Source organism: Melozone crissalis, unplaced genomic scaffold, assembly GCF_028551555.1.
Source record: "Melozone crissalis strain CALT ecotype California unplaced genomic scaffold, PUWL_Pcris_2 ptg000111l_1, whole genome shotgun sequence".
NCBI classification, from domain to species: Eukaryota; Metazoa; Chordata; class Aves; order Passeriformes; family Passerellidae; genus Melozone; species Melozone crissalis.
This window is the reverse complement of record NW_026535888.1, coordinates 9,182,735-9,199,365: the sequence shown is the minus strand read 5'-3', so window position 1 is coordinate 9,199,365 and position 16,631 is coordinate 9,182,735. Positions and strand designations below refer to the sequence as shown.

At 46.8% G+C, this 16,631-nt stretch overlaps 1 protein-coding gene across 2 annotated transcripts; it reads right to left on the bottom strand.

The window, feature by feature from the left end:
• Nucleotides 1-1,910: 1,910 nt before the first annotated feature.
• Nucleotides 1,911-16,475, bottom strand: MTF1 (metal regulatory transcription factor 1). Of its 2 annotated transcripts, none has more exons than XM_054292548.1 (11): nt 16,424-16,475; nt 15,713-16,169; nt 10,540-10,778; nt 8,695-8,826; nt 8,111-8,184; nt 7,467-7,600; nt 6,999-7,076; nt 6,264-6,366; nt 5,169-5,728; nt 4,217-4,283; nt 1,911-4,116 (listed from the first exon to the last, which is right to left on the bottom strand). In XM_054292548.1, the coding sequence occupies exons 2-11, from the start codon at nt 16,124-16,126 to the stop codon at nt 3,722-3,724; spliced, it is 2,196 nt and encodes a 731-aa protein (XP_054148523.1). In that variant the 5' UTR covers nt 16,127-16,169; nt 16,424-16,475; the 3' UTR covers nt 1,911-3,721. The 2 variants fall into 2 exon arrangements, with proteins under 2 accessions (XP_054148523.1, XP_054148524.1); XM_054292549.1 differs by having other exon boundaries at nt 5,169-5,725.
• Between the last annotated feature and the right edge of the window lie 156 nt (nt 16,476-16,631).

Sequence of the window (16,631 nt, the reverse complement as noted above, 5' to 3'; positions counted from 1 at the left end):
CACACCAGGGGACACAGCATGTCCGACAGGAGTGACAAGCAGCCCCCAGAAAGCATTGAGAGAAAAGGCTGCAGAAGCACAGTGCTCTCAGAGGGTTATTTGCATAGATTGGACGTTTGCTAACGATGCATAATTTGTCTGGGGCATGGGGAAGGGCAGCACAGCACCCAGCACAGCTGTTCTGTCAGACAGACACACAGACCACACAGCACAAGGATCTTTAGCTACAGGTATTGCACCAAGTTAAGTGCTCATCTTTGCACACCCCTGTCAACTTTTACTCAGAGCAAAAATAAACTTTGTGAAAGTATATACAAAAGAAATTGCAGCAATTGGGTTAAAGATAAAATAACCTAAAGTGCATTTTTAGATACCAGTATGAGGTTCTGCAAACTTGTCTTCCTGGGGACACTCAGCATCACACAAGTGTCCAACTCGTACTTTGTTCCATTGTAATTCAGTACCAGCATTCAATCAGTGCTGATTTTCTACCCCACCCTCCCACCCCCCACCTAGAAACATAAAAAGCAATTTCTCCAACCTTCAGCCTGCTCATTTGGGTCCTTGCTTGGTGACCAAAGCTACCAAAGTCAGTAACTCGACCCTCTCTACATATTTGAGCTTCTACACCCATCTAGAAATTATGAGTGACCAAGTAAACCCCACTAGCACAAAACAGGTGACTTTTGCTCTCTGACTGATAATTAAAGGGGTTCATGCAGACTTTACAGAGGCAGGCATGCTGTTCCCAGAGACTCCAGCACATTAACCCTTTTCTGGGAACCCAGGGCAGAAATTCCCCCTTTGATTAACCATGAATAGTGAATATGCTAAATGCTGGGGCAGCAAGGAGAGGACAGGAAAATCTCTGGCCTTGCAGAATCTCAGGGCTTTGCTGCAGCTGCCCTTGCATCTCCCTCCATCCCAGCATGGCACAGACTGCCCTGGAGCACAGTCTGATCTCACACAGAACTGGGGATGATGCAAATGTGGAAACACCTCAGACACACGCAGCACAAACACTCTGGAAAGCAGAGGGACAACAAACAACAAAAGCACACACACCTGTAAAATACAGTGGATGCACAGCCTGTGTGCTCACAGCATCACTTGCTCCTGCCTCAGTACAAGCTCTAACCACTTCCACCTGAATTGCAGCCTGCCTGATGCATGGATAAGAGGGAAATGGCAAACCCAATGCACCAAAGAATCAGCAGGACATAGTGCTTTTCCTGGAACACAACAACAAAAAAAAAAAACCCAGCAGCTGTGAAGAGAAACAGCAGAGATTGATTGACCCTGGGCACTGGTGCCCATCACTGCAGCTTCACATTGAGCTTCCCAGTTCAGAGACTTTGGTAGTTTCTTCTACTCATTTCAGCCACAAAAGAGTTTCTGAAGATGCTCTCTGGTCCAACCAGAAGAGGGTTTTAGGTTGACTAATTCCTAAGTAGCAAAAGTAAAAAAGCCTCCCTGAAGGCTGTGAAGGCTCACAAGGGGTTGCTAAATTGCCCAGCTGTCACAGTGCAGGCCACATCTGGGACCCATCAGAGGTAACCCCACAACTCCTGGGGGATCTACACACTCCTGCATCAGGCACACACCCACACCACCCTCAAACACCACAGCTGCACTTGGCCAAAGGAAATGCCTGAGGCCACGGTGAGAGGCACCAGAGGGAGCCCCAGGCAGTGCTCAGTGCACTCCCAGGCTGAGCTCTGGGCAGAGCAGCTGGCAGAGACTCCTCTACAAAGGATTTGTACTTTGTGCTCAAATCAGCTCTTGCTGCCATGCAGCTCAACTGCAGCACAAAATGAAGCTGGAGGAGAAAAGCAAAGGAGCCACCACAAGGATTGCCACGACAGGAACAAAACAAGAAATGCTTTGTTCACCTGTTGTGTGGATGTTGCTGCACACACACACCCAGAGGAAACACCACCAGCATGGGTGATGCCCTTGAGTTCATCCCTGCCAGCCCTGAGCTCTGTGCCCTGGCATGCCCCAGGCATGGAATGTTCCTGGCACACACAGGACGCAGCTCTTTCCCCTCTGCACCTCACAGAAGCTGTGCAGGAGGGAAATGCCAGCTCCCTTCAGCCCTTTCAGCCTGCCTGGGCAGTGCATTCTCAGGGAACAGCACAAGAGTGGCTGATGCCACTGTCATGCTGGCCAGGCTACACTGAGCATGTCACAGGAGGATCAAACACCAGGGTTCTCCCTCCCCAGAGGTACAGAGAGCAGCTCTGATCAAACACAAAGAGTGAAAGATCTCTATCCACTATTTGTATTCCTAAATTGAGTGCAGGGGCACTCCCTGCTAATTGGCTTACAGTCATTATCTTTGTATCTCACTAACGACAACACTGTAAACTGAATAAAGACTATTTAATATTCTTTTCTTTTAACACAAGAAAACTGACAGCCAAAGCCAGAAAGATGGATAAAAACTATAAAATTACATATTTTAAAATAATGCAGCATAAATAAACCATTTAGAATGAGACTGCATTTATTGCAACATTACAGGCTTTTTGGTGGAAGGGGGGGTTTGGATTTGATTTACCCTGAGTAGGTTAGAATATAGACTCTCAGTTTGATATGAAAAACTATTCTGTTGAGTAACATCTTTTAGTCAAGAAATAGCCCCGTGCACAAAAAGCTGGCATTGCAGCAGGCTGGAGGCAGAGTCAGGCAGAAATTATATAGCTCACTGGAAAAAAAAAAAGAAGCATGTATGGACAACTGAAGGACAGACTCACTGAATTCCAACTGAATTTATGTTGAATCTTTCTCAAAATTTTCTTAAGGGTTGTTCTTCACAAAAGATGAGAGTAACCAGCAAAGGCACCGTGCTCCTGATTCAACAGTCCCAGGGTTAGGATGATGACTTGTTGCTGAACAGAGCCTAAGAAATCAAAAGAGCAGCAGGCACCAACCTGACCACACCTGGCACTCACTGCACCCTTTAGAGAGGCCAAGAAAAGACTCTGGAGCCAGAGCCAGCAGCAGCTCCAGCTGCTTCCACGTTGTGACACAGTGTCTGCAACATACTTGAGTCCTAGTGGAATTAAATGAACAGATCTATTCTGAATAAACTCCCTCAAAGCTCCTGAAGGCTTCAGTAAGAGCAGCAGTACACAGCAAAACCAGGCACCAGCTCCCCACCAGGTATGTGACCATCACATTCCAATCACACTGCAGATAAATCCTCTCCCCAGCTGTGGCATTTCCTCCCCCACAGCCTCCTTTCCTGGGCTCCCCTTAGTGCATGGTTAGTAGAGACATGAGAGACAGGAGAAGATTAGAGACCCAAGAAGTTGTAACAAAGACCCACTTGCTGCCAGTACCTTAATCCCAAACATAAGTGATGTGCAATTGGAGACAAAGTAACCCCCCATTTCCTTTTAAAAATCTTTTTGCACACGAGTAACCTTAACTTCTGTGTTCACATATGACAAGCAAAAGTGACAGACAGTGCAGCCAAAACAGTTCATATATAACTTAGCTATTTCTTTTTTTTTTTTTCATTTTTTTACCTTTTCTTTTTTTAGATAGAATCTCAAAGGTGGATGTACCTGGGACGTGACTAAGATGACATCCGTGAAGCAGAAATAAGCCACAAAACTTCCAAAGAGGAAGGAATAAGAATGGATCCTTCAGTTTCTGCTTCTAAAGGAGAAGGGTTTTACCCTCCAGGTGCAAAGGAAAATCTGGAACATCTTCACTTAGAGAAGTTGCTATTCAAACCAATTTCTTCCTCACCCTGCAGTAGTGCTTCAATTGGAATTATATTAGACGGGGTTTCAGGGCTTTGGAGGGACAGGAAGTCCGATACATCCATGGCACTTAATGTTTCAGTCTGGGAGTCTGAAGGGTTAACTATCTGACTGCTCTGCCCACAAGAAGCAGGAGCAGAGGAGGAAGGAAAGGTCTGAGGCTGCAGCTGGGAAGCTGGCTGCTCCAAAGCTTTTGAATCAGGTGAGGAACATTCCTTCTTCACGGTGGAGGTGGCTTTGTCCTTGGCAGAGTCTCGGCAGGCACACTGGCACTGGCAGGCCTCCTCCTGCTTGATAATGATAACAGGAACGCTGAGACCAATCTGCTGAACAGGGTTTCCTGAAGGTGAAACAGAAAAAACACAATGGAACCACATCATTTCACAGCAGGGAGAGAGAAATCAGCTTTGTTCAATCAATTAGTTCAGTGTCACGCTTACCTGTGTTACCAGCTACTGGTAATGCAGTGGTAAAAAACACCTTTTCTACTACTTTTGGAACTTGTGGCTTTAAAGAAAAAAACAAACAAGAAAAAAGTGTGAATTGACTCAAATTAAATTTCTGTTGTTCAAATTTTTAACAGCAATATACATATTCCAAAGACACATGCAGGAAAACAACTCGAAGAATCGTTTCAACGACCCTAAAGATTTGGCATAACATCCCCTGCATTATCTGCTGGCAAATTCAGGCTGTGGATTTTGACAATTCAATGACTGAATTCTTAAACACTGCCCTGTGTGCTCCCACTGCCTGTACCTGCAACCACTCACTCCAGTCCACCTACAGCTGAGAGCCTAAAGTGGCACCAATATTGTCAAAGAGAAAACTCCTGAAGTTTCAGCTACCCAGATTTACTGGAAAACCACAAACATTCTCTTTCCAGAAAATCTCTTTTCATTATCAGTCAAAATTAGGCAGAGACAGAGATTACAAAATGCCTAAACACAACCTTTACAGAGTCTTTTGTGCTTCTTTGCATTAAAAGCAATACATTAAGGCCCATGTGTATCCCTGTCCTAGATAAACACACTGACACCTGCTGGCAGAAGGAAAGAAGAAAAAAAAGGAGAGAAAGGAGAGAAAGGAGAGAAAGGAGAGAAAGGAGAGAACGGAGAGAACGGAGAGAACAGAGAGAACAGAGAGAACGGAGAGAACGGAGAGAAAGGATAAAAAGGAAAGAAAGGAAAGAAGAAAAAAAAGATCTTTCTGCACCCTGGATTTTTCTGTGCTCTAATTATTTCCCTGCCTATTCCAGGGGCTGCATTGGTGATGTGTATACACATTAACATGACAAACATTACACCATATGCATCCTGGGGATTATCTTACAGGTTTGACCCCCTCCCCTTTCAAAAGCAAAGGTTCCAAAGCCCTGCTGGATGTACTGACCATTTGTTCTTGGCTTTGTGGGGAACCAGTGGCACCATTTAAGATCCATTGTAAGTTCTGCTCTCCCATGACAATGCTGGGCTGCAGAATGGCGGTGCTTGGAGAAGGAGTAATGGTTATAGTGGGGTTACTGGTCAGAACAGGGTTTGCACCAACAGGCACAGTCTGAACTACAGCTGGCAGGGGCTCAGTGCCACTGGGGGCTGTGGGGGCAGGAGCCCCAGCAACCACTGACAGTCCCTGAACGATGGGCTGTGGTGGAGGCTGGCTGTGCTGCAGGAAGTCTTGGTGACTGGCTGCAAACGGTGTGCTGTGAGGAACAGGCACTTCTGGGGATTGTAAAACAGTAGCAGGATTCCCAAACGCAGCTGGCTGTGAGCTGGGGGCGATGGAGGAGGGAGCAGCAGGGTTTGCCGAGCCCTGCAGCGCCGCCTGAGCCGGCTCGGGGAGGCCGAGCTGCAGCACCAGGGGGAGGGACAAGGAGGCCGCGTCTGCTGCTGGGGGCGGGACCGCAGCCACCGAGTCGGCGTCGCCGTTAAACCCTTCAATCAACGGAGCTGCTGGAAGAGAAACAGAAAAAATATAAATGCATCTGCTCTCATCAAGTCTGAATGAACTGATTTTTTAATGAACTCAGCAGCTAGCTGATGGATTTTTGCCAAGTAAAGCATTAGCACGTTCCTAACTTCATTAAGTGCTCAAAAATAACCCTAGCAGTGAAATCTTAAAGTAGCTGCAAATTCAGGAAGTTGGTAACACTGGGCTCTACACTGAGCCCGATCAGCTCTCCCTAATAAGCCTTTTATCAGCAGCAACTTCAAGAGGGAACCCTGAAAACAGGATGACATGGACAGCTTGAGAGCTCCTGTGCCAGTACTGCAGGACAGTGTTCTCCATCACCTCCCCATCACTGAGTGTCCCACAGCCTCTGCACACCATTCATCCCAACACCCTGAATTTCAACCCTGCAGTTAAAGTTATTTTTCCTTCTTAGAGTTATGCTGAGCATTAAGCTTCAGTCTGAAATGCTGAATTCAGCACATGCATGCAGAGCTGGCAAAAAGTTCCCTTTGACAGCAGTGATACAACAGGTACCTGTCTGCTGAGAGTCATCCTGATTTGCAGTGTGGTCTGGGCTCTGAAACATAGACTCAAAGATGCTTGCTGGTGAGATTGTGCTGAGGTCCTGTCCATGTGTCTGACAAACAAAAACAAAGAGGAAAACATCACACAATGTTGTATCTCAGGTCTCCACAAACCCCAGTCAAGCAGTGTGAGCATGTCAGTAACACTCCTTCAAAGAATCAGTCACCCTCAGCAATGGCAACACCTATTACTTACATGCTGTAAATTTACACCTAGTTCTTACTACCTGTAATCAAATTTACCAACATAATCAGCAACCCCTACAAAAATAAGTAACTTCTTCAAAAGTAAAATATATTCCTCTGCATCCACTCTTTGTTTAACCCTTATTTCTTGCAGTACTCCATCAGAAACAGACATTAATTGGCTGCTTGCAGAACCTTTTCTGGAGCAGGATAAATAGCTCCATTTTATATCCTGGACTATGCAATTCTGGCCATCCACAGGAGCAGAATGCACACAGGAGCTGCACCCTGCTCCCACAGCACAAAGAACAACACAGCCTCCTCAGCATCTCATTTTCCTCTATGTAAAATCCAACTCAGTCAAGACTTATCAAGAAGCAAGAACACTGTTATGGTAAAATCAGATGCAGAGCTTCCTATAGCAGGTTGAATTAAGCCCAGCACATTTTGGAGGACAAAACCAAAATTCAAATGAGGATGAGGCAATTTCAGGACTTACTGGATTAGAGTTCTCCCGCAATTCTGAATCTGTTGATATGAGGCTTAAATCGCTCAGACACAGTGAGTGACTTGTATCCTGTGAAAAAAGAACAATAATTTGAATTATATATTAAAAGAATAATGTCAGAAATGTTTTAAATTACTTTTGAGAGTCCATGCTTTGCTTATATGAGACCTAAGTCTCAGTTCTAAAATCAAAGGAAAAAGATTTTTAAGCAAAGGATATTTAGCAGCTATCAAGGATTCTTAATATCTCTGTCAAAAAGCCATATAACCCAGAATTTTAAATTAGCATAGGAACAAATCAACTTTTAGAAAATAAAAAAAATTAAAACTTCCCAGTTAGTATTTGAAAATCCCAGTCTTAAATGTTACACCTTAAGAACAAGCTGCAGATCAAATTATTTCCTCCCCAAGGTATAGTTTATATCCAAACACAGAAACATGAAGCAGAAGTGCTACTAACCTCAGACACATTGTTATTGGGAAGTGCATTATAGGTTTGTCCCTTCTCATGACCTTTCATGTGACTCTTGAGACTGTACTGGGTGCTGAAAGTCTTCTCACAACCATTGCTGGGACAGAAGAAGGGTTTCTCTCCTAGAGGCAGCACAGAACACGTATAACAAACTTAAAAACATCCTACACACTTTTAAAGCACCTTTCAGAGCAGTATTTCATACAAACAAGATGTTTAATGTCCCTTCACACATTCAGCATTCCTGGGAGTCCTGCAGGTGAGTGCTTTCCATCTCACCATGGGAACTGACACACAACACAATATTTAATTGTTATGCATCATTACTCGTACCTTTGTGATAACATGTTCATTGAATTCAAGACCTGTCAAGCATAAATATAACTGGAAAACTTGGATTGGCCTGGTGCAGGAGTTTGCATTTGGCCTTTTTTAAACTCATGAGGTTCACATGGGCACACTCCTCCAGCCTGCAAAGGTCTCTCTGGATGCTACCCCCTCCCTCACACCTGTCACCTGAGCCACTCAACTCAGGGTCACTCTCAACTATAAATTCATATTAGGATTCTGAGAGTTAATATAAACTTAATAAGCTTAATTAAAGAAAATGAAAAAAACCTCATAGAACTTACCAGTATGTGTTCTAACGTGTGTTTTGAGGTGGTGGCTTGCAGCAAAAGCCTTCCCACAGCCATCATGCTCACACCTGAATGAGGCATCACAGGAGAGTCAGCATCAGCCCCTTCAATGCTTTAGCTACAACATTAAATCATGCTTTGCAACAGTCCCAGACTCTAAAAAGCAAGCCCAAAGCTAAGCTCTGTTAGCTAACAGCAGCTGCTGTGCATGCTGCACACATCATAGCAGGGCTCTGAGCAGGACTTTAAAATCCAAGCACAAAGGCAGCATTTGGGGTGTCTCCTCCATGGAATATACATGGAATACATCCCAGCAGAGAGCAGCAATGTGTTTTAAAAGATGCTCACCATGGCATAGGTTTGTTTAAAAAATTACCTTAACTGTTCTTGCCTTTTAGGACAATCACTGCACCCACTGCTAAAGGAAACTGGGGGAGCTCGAGGCTCCAGTGCCAGCCAGGCACCTTCACTTATTTCTCAGGAGATCACCACTCCGTTCAGAGCAGTACCAGCTGCTTTTTGGCACAGGTGCCTCATTACCTGAGCCACAGGAGCCAGCACAGCAGTCAGGAACTCACCGAAATGGCTTTTCTCCTGTGTGTGTTCTGATGTGCTTCCTCAGGTCACTGTGCGTTGTGAAGTATTTGCTGCAGCCTTCTGATTCACAGTTAAATGTTTTCCCTGTGTGAAGCCTTTGATGTGCTTTCAACCTAAAAAACATGTCAAAAAAATCCATCTTAGGGCTGGTAGGATAAGACAGACTTGGCCTGAGGCAAGCAGGGCATTCTTTCAGATGTGTAGGACAGGATCAAAGACAGAATATTCTGACAGGAGGTAATGAGCCCACGGCAGTGACTGCTATCAGTTCCAAGGTCCTCCAACAAAGCTGAGACACCCTTGTGTTCATCCACCACCTTTAATGCTATTGGAATATAAAGAAGACACCACAATTATGTCATTCTACCTTTTGGACAGCAATGCCACACTTGAGGGGTTTATATGAGGTGTTTATTTGTACCTGTACGTGGAAGAGGCAAAACAATTGTATTCAAACATCAACACAAAGCAAATGGAACCTGCAGAACAGCAACAGCCACACCTACAAGAAAATTCACCAGAGCCTTCTCACCTGGAGTGCTGAACAGCAGCTCACCTGTACGGTGTGATAAACACCACACTCACCTGTACAGCGCTGAACAGCAGCTCACCTGTACAGTGTGATAAACACCACACTCACCTGTACAGCGCTGAACAGCAGCTCACCTGTACAGTGTGATAAACACCACACTCACCTGCACAGTGCTGAACAGCAGCTCACCTGCACAGTGTTGCAATACTTTCTACCTGTACCGTGTGATAAAAACCCTCTCACCTGCACAGTGTTGAACATCTGCACAGTGCTGAACACCCTCTCACCTGCACAGTGCTGAACACCAGCTCACCTGCACAGTGTGATAAACACCACACTCACCTGCACAGTGCTGAACAGCAGCTCATCTGCACAGTGCTGGAACACTTTCTCACCTGTACAGTGTGATAAACACCCTCTCACCCGTACAGCACTGAACACCCTCTCACCTGTAGTGTGATAAAAAACCCCTCACCTGTACAGTGTTGGAACACTTTCGCACCTGTAGTGCTGAACACTCCCTCACCTACACAGTGCTGGACAGCAGAGTGTGTTGAACACCCCCTCACCTGTACAGTGTGCTGAACACCAGCTCACCTGTACAATGTTGAACACCAGCTCACCTGTACAATGTTGAACACCCTCTCACCTGTACAGTGTGATAAACACCCTCTCACTGTACAGTGTTGAACACCCTCTCACTGTACAGTGTTGAACACCCTCTCACCTGCACAGTGTGATAAACACTCCCTCACCTGTACAGTGTGTTGAACACCCTCTCACTGTACAATATTGAACACCCTCTCACCTGCACAGTGCTGAACACCCCCTCACCTGTACAGTGTGTTGAACACCCTCTCACCTGCACAGCACTGAACTCCTCCTCACCTGCACAGTGTGTTGAACACCCTCTCACCTGCATAGTGTGTTAAACACCCTCTCACCTGTACAGTGTTGAACACCCCCTCACCTGTACAGTGTGATAAACACCCTCTCACCTGCACAATGTTGAACACCCTCTCACCTGCACAGCACTGAACACCCCCTCATCTGTACAGTGTTGAACACCCCCTCACCTGTACAGTGTGTTAAACACCCCCTCACCTGTACAGGGTGTTGAACACCCCCTCACCTGTACAGTGTTGAACACCCTCTCACCTGCACAGTGTGTTGAACACCCCCTCACCTGCACAGCACTGAACACCCTCTCACCTGTACAGTGTGTTGAACACCCCCTCACCTGTACAGTGTGTTGAACACCCTCTCACCTGTACAGTGCTGAACACCAGCTCACCTGTACAGTGTGTTGAACGCCTTCTCACAGCCCTGCACGTCACACTCGAAGGGTTTCTCCTTGGTGTGCACCCTGACGTGGATTTTGAGGCTGTAGGAGGTGAGGAAGGCCTTGCCACAGCCCTCCTGGTTGCACACAAAGGTGTACTCCCCCCGGTGCGTTTTCTGGTGCGTGCGCAGGTTGCCAGCGGTGCTGTAGGTGCGGGGACAGCCCTCAAAGGTGCACTGGTAGCGCTTCACCTGCAGGACAAAATGCTGCATGATCAATCATTTTTAATAATTTCTGGAATCCACACATGGATGGAGTCCTTTGATGCAGTCAGATAACAGATTTTGACCCCAAGGCCCCCTCAAAAAACTTATTGCTGCTTAATTCTCTGACAAGAACATTTCTGCTGTGCTCTGCGAGGAAGGAGTGGCACAGGGGGAAGCAGCTGGGCTTGCAGAACAGGAATCCAAAATAAGGGGAAAAAAAGGAAAATCACAAAATTTTTCTAGCCAAAAATCTGATAAAACAGTTGGAAAGAGCATGGAGGAGCCATCACACCTGCCCACTACCCACATGTGTAGCACCTGAATTTTAATTTGGTGCTTCCTGCAGAGCTACTCATTGGTGGAGCAGGGAGACAAAGGAAAATGCACTGTGGCAATGCTCAAACCCACTGCCCTGTGTGCTGAATTCTCATCAACACCTTGAGCAAAACAGTTTTCCCATCTCCCATGGTCTAACCACCAGTCCATTCATTACTTCACTCTATCCCAAATTCAGTGAGCCTTGTTCTTGCCTTCTGTGGCTACTGAAACAGGCAGTGCCTGAAGTGTAATGGATCACACCAGGTCACAGGGACACCCACATACAGCTGTCACAGATTTCTCAGTAAGCCACTGAGATCCCCAGGACAGCTTCTCAAGGAACTCCATTTGGTACAGGCACAAGGGATCATTTGTGCAAGTGGTGACACCTCAGGAAATCTCATCCTCTCTTGTGAAGCACAAGGAATACAACCCTGGATAAAGTTATTCCTCCACCATTAATTACCAGACTGATGGCTTTCATTTGACTGTCAAAGTTCAGAAACCTCAACACCTCATAGTGATTGAGGAGCCCAAGAGAGGACTTGGCAAGTCACACCAGCTATAAATCAAGCTCTGGACAGTTCTCCATAACAAAACAGAAATAGCTTCTTGGTCACTTCCAAGCTGTTTTATAGGGGACAAAACTGCCAGCAGGACTCCTTTAGGAAAATTCTATAAAGCTGAGTGATCTTTTGTGTATCTCAATCCATGATTTCTTGTTGCTCCCACAACAGGATGGCATTCACCTTCACCTTGCCTCAGTAAAACACTTTTTTTTCCTATTCATTTATTCCTATTCATTTTCCTGTTTGGAAAATGCTAAACCCTCCTGTGAGACACACAGGGCACAGAAATACCATAATGTGCTGGGTTTGGCTGGGATAGAGCTCATTTTCTTCACCTGTATAGAGAATGTTCTGGATTTGTGCTCAACACAGAGCTGGATAATACAGAGATGGATTTTTTTAGTGTTTCTCATTCTGCCCCACCAGAATGGGAGTGGGGAGGGGACACAGCCAGGACAGCTGACCCTGAGTGACCAGGGACACCCCAGACCAGGGGATGTCATGTTCAGTAGAGAAAGTTGGGCAAGGAGGAGGAAGGGGAAACATTTTGTGGTCCCCAGTCTCTGTTAGGTGTGTGTGTGTTAGGCTGAGCTTCCACCTGCCAGGGGAAACAAGGAATTCATCCTTCACATTTTCAACTGCTCACTCAGCATTCTCAGAGAAGGGAACAGTAATTTCACCCTAAGCAATCTGCCTGTAATTTACAGTTCAAATCAAACAGTAATTTCACTCTAAACAATCTGCCCTTAATTTACAGTTCAAATCAGGCAGAAATCCTTGGCCATTTATTACCACTAAACACCCCAGAACTGCAGCATGGTTCCAGTGCAGTTAGGAAGCCTGGCTGTGCTGAGGCAGCCACAACATGAGAGCACAGAGCAGTAACACACCAGCACAGAAAACACATTTTATTGCATGAGGAGGGTGCATGATCCTCCCCCAGGATCACCAGATCCAGTACAATTTGTGTATCAGTGCTGAAATAAATGTTCCTTGTTAAGGCAGCTGGAAATTAACACTTTACACAACATTTCAGCTGGAAATTAACACTTTACACAACATTTCCCACGGTACACAAGGATCTGACACAGGCAGAACTACCTGAAAATCAAGGGAGGGTTCTGTTAAGCTTTCCAGGTGTTTACCTTTAGGTTTAGAAGAAAAAGGACAGTATTAATTACAGATTAAGCTGGTTGGTTCCCAGCTGTCCCTGCCCATGTGTAAGGGAAGGTGGCAGTATCAGTTTAAAGGCCAAATCTTTATTTCACAAATCCTTCCAAGCAGCAACATCACCCTCACCTTGTGAGCAAAACAAACCTTTCTGTGGAGCTCCAGAGCATTTAATTCTCTTTCCACATCAGCACATCAACACTGCTCACTGCTCATACACACAGAACCATCAGAGATGATCTGAAAGCCTCACAGGGAGAGCAGCAGGAGCTCCAGGCTGCCCCAGCACCAGGGCACAACACAAAACAAACAAAGCAGCAGAGGCCAAGCCCTGGGCAGGCAGCACAGGGCCCAGGGACTCTGAGGCTGTGGCTTTAGGCCAGGGACAGTGAGGTGCTGCTGGCAGAGACACGATCCAGCATTCACCTCAGAAAACTCGTTGTGCAATAGGCAACAGGGCTGGAGAAAGCAGAGCCTCACACCCTGGTTCAAAGTCTACACTAACTGCTCTGTTTGCCTTTAACTCTTCCTGAGGTTACCACGTTCCCCACAAATGGCTACATTTTCAGTGAGCAAGTAACTGGGTTTGAAATAAGAAACTGTAATCGTGTTTGTTCTTACCGACACAATTACAGTGAGATGTATAACAGAATTTAAAAAGCCAAAGGTACTAAAGTACAAAATCCCTTTTTAGCTTCATAAATGTCTAAGGCTGACCTGAAAATCTAAGACTTTAAAACAATTATTTCAAGTGTTAAAACTGTTGCAGACATTTCGCAAGTACCAAAGAACAGAGCTGTTGATTTTCAGAGATGACTCAAGATATTTGGGACCTTTAGAGCTTTCCTTTCCTCACCTCCAGACAACTTATCAGACCTTTGAAACAGCAGCCAAAAAAGCCTTTCACACGTGCTCAGGGCCACTGCTTTCACATGGTGGTATCAGTGGGAAATCATTATGGTATCTGCTTTGGGAAATTAATTCCAGAAATGGAAAATAAATTCATACAAAGCATTTCACTAGGAAATTTCACATCCTACATGCATTTTCTAAAAAGTAAAGGTGAAAAATGCAGTCAGTTAAATTGCACATGCAGCCACTGACCCTGTTTAGCTCCCACCCCCTGCTCTGGGAGCAGCTCAGGATCCCACAAAGAGGAGAAAAAGTGAATTATTTCAGCAGCTGCTAAGGTGAATAACTGACAGCAGGAGACTCAAACAGGCTCACTGAACACATCTCAGCCCAGAAGGGGACTGAGACTCCCCAGCTGCAGATCTGAGCCCCCCAGCCCCATTTCCCAGCTCTCAGCCCCACAGTGACAGCTCTGTGCTGAGTGTCACTGTGCCACCTGCACTCATCACCCCTCACGCAACTCAGGCAGGCCACAGAAGGAGCACTAAACCATCCCTGAGCTTGTGTCACAGCCAAATTCCATTTGCTCTTGCACCCAAAAAGAAGAGTCCCAAGACAAGCCCTCCCCACTGTGCATCCAGATAATTCTGTTTCCCTACTGAATTCTAAGAGGAAACTCAAAAAGAAGAGCCCCAGGACAATCCCCACTGTGCATCCAGATAGAATTCATTAGGGAAACAGAATTAAGAGCAAACTCAAAAAGAAGAGCCCCAGGTCAAGCCCTCCCCACTGTGCATCCAGATAATTCTGTTTCCCTACTGAATTCTAAGAGCAAACTCAAAAAAAACAGTCCCAGGACAAGCCCTCCTCACTGTCCATCCAAATAATTCTGTTTCCCTACTGAATTCTAAGAGGAAACTCAAAAAGAAGAGCCCCAGGACAATCTCCACTGTGCATCCAGGTAGAACTCATTAGAGAAACAGAATTAAGAGCAAACTCAAAAGAAAACAGTCCCAGGACAAGCCCTCCTCACTGTGCATCCAAATAATTCTGTTTCCCCAGTGAATTCTAAGAGCAAACTCTTCTTTTTGAGTCCCAGGACAATCCCCACTGTGCATCCAGGTAGAAATCATTAGGGAAACAGAATTAAGAGCAAACTCAAAAAGAAGAGTCCCAGGACAAGCCCTCCCCACTGTGCATCCAGAAAATTCAGTTTCCCTACTGAATTCTAAGGGCAAACTCAAAAAGAGTCCCAGGACAATCCCCACTGTGCATCCATAAAGAATTCATTAGGGAAACAGAATTAAGAGCAAACTCCATTTTAACCAAGCAGCCTGGCCTGAGCTTTCAAAACACATCAGCTTAAAGCTTCCTTCTTCTTCTTCTTCTCACAGCATCCCTGTGACACAATAAAACTACAAATAATTTAAAATTTGGCCTCTCACACGTGGTACTCCAGCTCCCAGCAATGGCCTGGCCCTTAAGTGTGACCTGAATGTGAGAATGTGGCCAAGCCCAGAGTAACAGCTCAGGCTGTTTCAGCTGCCTCTGAACTCACAAAAAAAGGCCAGAGCAGAAGAAAACCTGAGGATCACTAAAATATCACACACCACTGACACAAAGGTGTGCCAGAGCCACACCCTCCTGCCATCCAGTGCCACCAAGTGCCTTCTGGCAGGTTCCTGGGGCAGCAGCTGGTGTCAGAGGGAACAGGGATGGCCCTGGCAGCTGTGCTGGGACACACACCCTGCAAAGCTGGGGATCACAACCAGAGCAGATTTACACAAAACCTCTGAAAAACAGCAAAACCGCTGCTCCTCTCATGAAAAAACAGCAAAACTTCTGCCCCTCTCATGAAAAACAGCAAAACTACTGCTCCTCTCATGAAAAAACAGCAAAACTACTGCTCCTCTCATGAAAAACAGCAAAACTGCTGCCCCTCTCCTGAAAACCAGCCCATTTCAAAGCCTTTAAGGTGTACAAAGCCCAGAGTCACATTCAGGTACTCACTTCCTTCCTCTTGGTTTCTGGGCACTCAGACTGCAAAGTGAGAGTTGCTCCTTCGATGTTCCTCGGCATGGGAGTTGAACCAGGATTTATTGTCAAGTGGATCTGATCTGGAGAAATAATGTGTTGCACGTAACCCTGTGACATCCCTTCATGATCTGCTATTAAATGAAATCCTTCTTCGTGACCCTCGGGTAAAAAAGGCAAGTGGTCACCGCACTGTCCTTCATCCTCCTCATCCTCCAGCACGCTGTGGTCCTGCTCGATGAGCACGGTTGTCCTGTCATACACCGTCCCGGACGAGGAGGACACCAGCCCGTTTTTGTCAGCGAACCTCATCATATTTTCATCCTGGGCTAAATCGTCTTCCTCCCCTTCATAGTAGACGGCGTTGCCCTCGGGGCTGTTCTCGCCCATGGCTCCGCGCCTCTCACCGCGAGCTCCGGCCGCAACGGCTCATCTACAACACAACCATGGGCAGAGAGCGGGTCAGGCGGCTCTGCCGGCCCGGCCCGAGCCCCGTTCCGCCCTCACGCACGGCCCCAGCGCGGCCGGTGGCGGCGGGGCCGGGCCGGGCCGAGCGCGGCGGTGCCGCCCTGAGCGCGGCGCTCCCTCACGCGGCGCACTGCCGGTGCCTGTGCAAACCGCAGCGCTGCGCTGGGCTCAGCCCGTCCCCGCTCCGCTCCCCCGTCCCGCTCCCTCCCGGCCGCTCACCGGGTGCCGGCGGCGGCTCCTTCCCCGCCCCAGCGGCACCATGATCGCCGCGACCCCGCTTCCGCTTCCGGCCCCGCCGCACGCCGGGAGCGCCGCGCCCGCCGCGGGGGCTGACGGGAACGCGGAGGGCCGGGCAGCGCGGCGCCCCCTCACGGCCCTCAGCGACACCGAGCACCGCGCAAAGATCTTTTTATTTAAATACAATGAT

Bases quoted from the DNA above. Each gene is read 5' to 3' on its own strand.
- MTF1 (XM_054292548.1), bottom strand. From the start codon at position 16,126: ATGGGCGAGAACAGCCCCGAGGGCAACGCCGTCTACTATGAAGGGGAG. The intron at 7,601-8,110 runs GTAAGTTCTATG...TGCTGCCTCTAG, and splicing joins ACACGTTAGAACACATACTG to GAGAGAAACCCTTCTTCTGT. The intron at 6,367-6,998 runs GTAAGTCCTGAA...TTTGTTTGTCAG, and splicing joins TGCGGGAGAACTCTAATCCA to ACACATGGACAGGACCTCAG.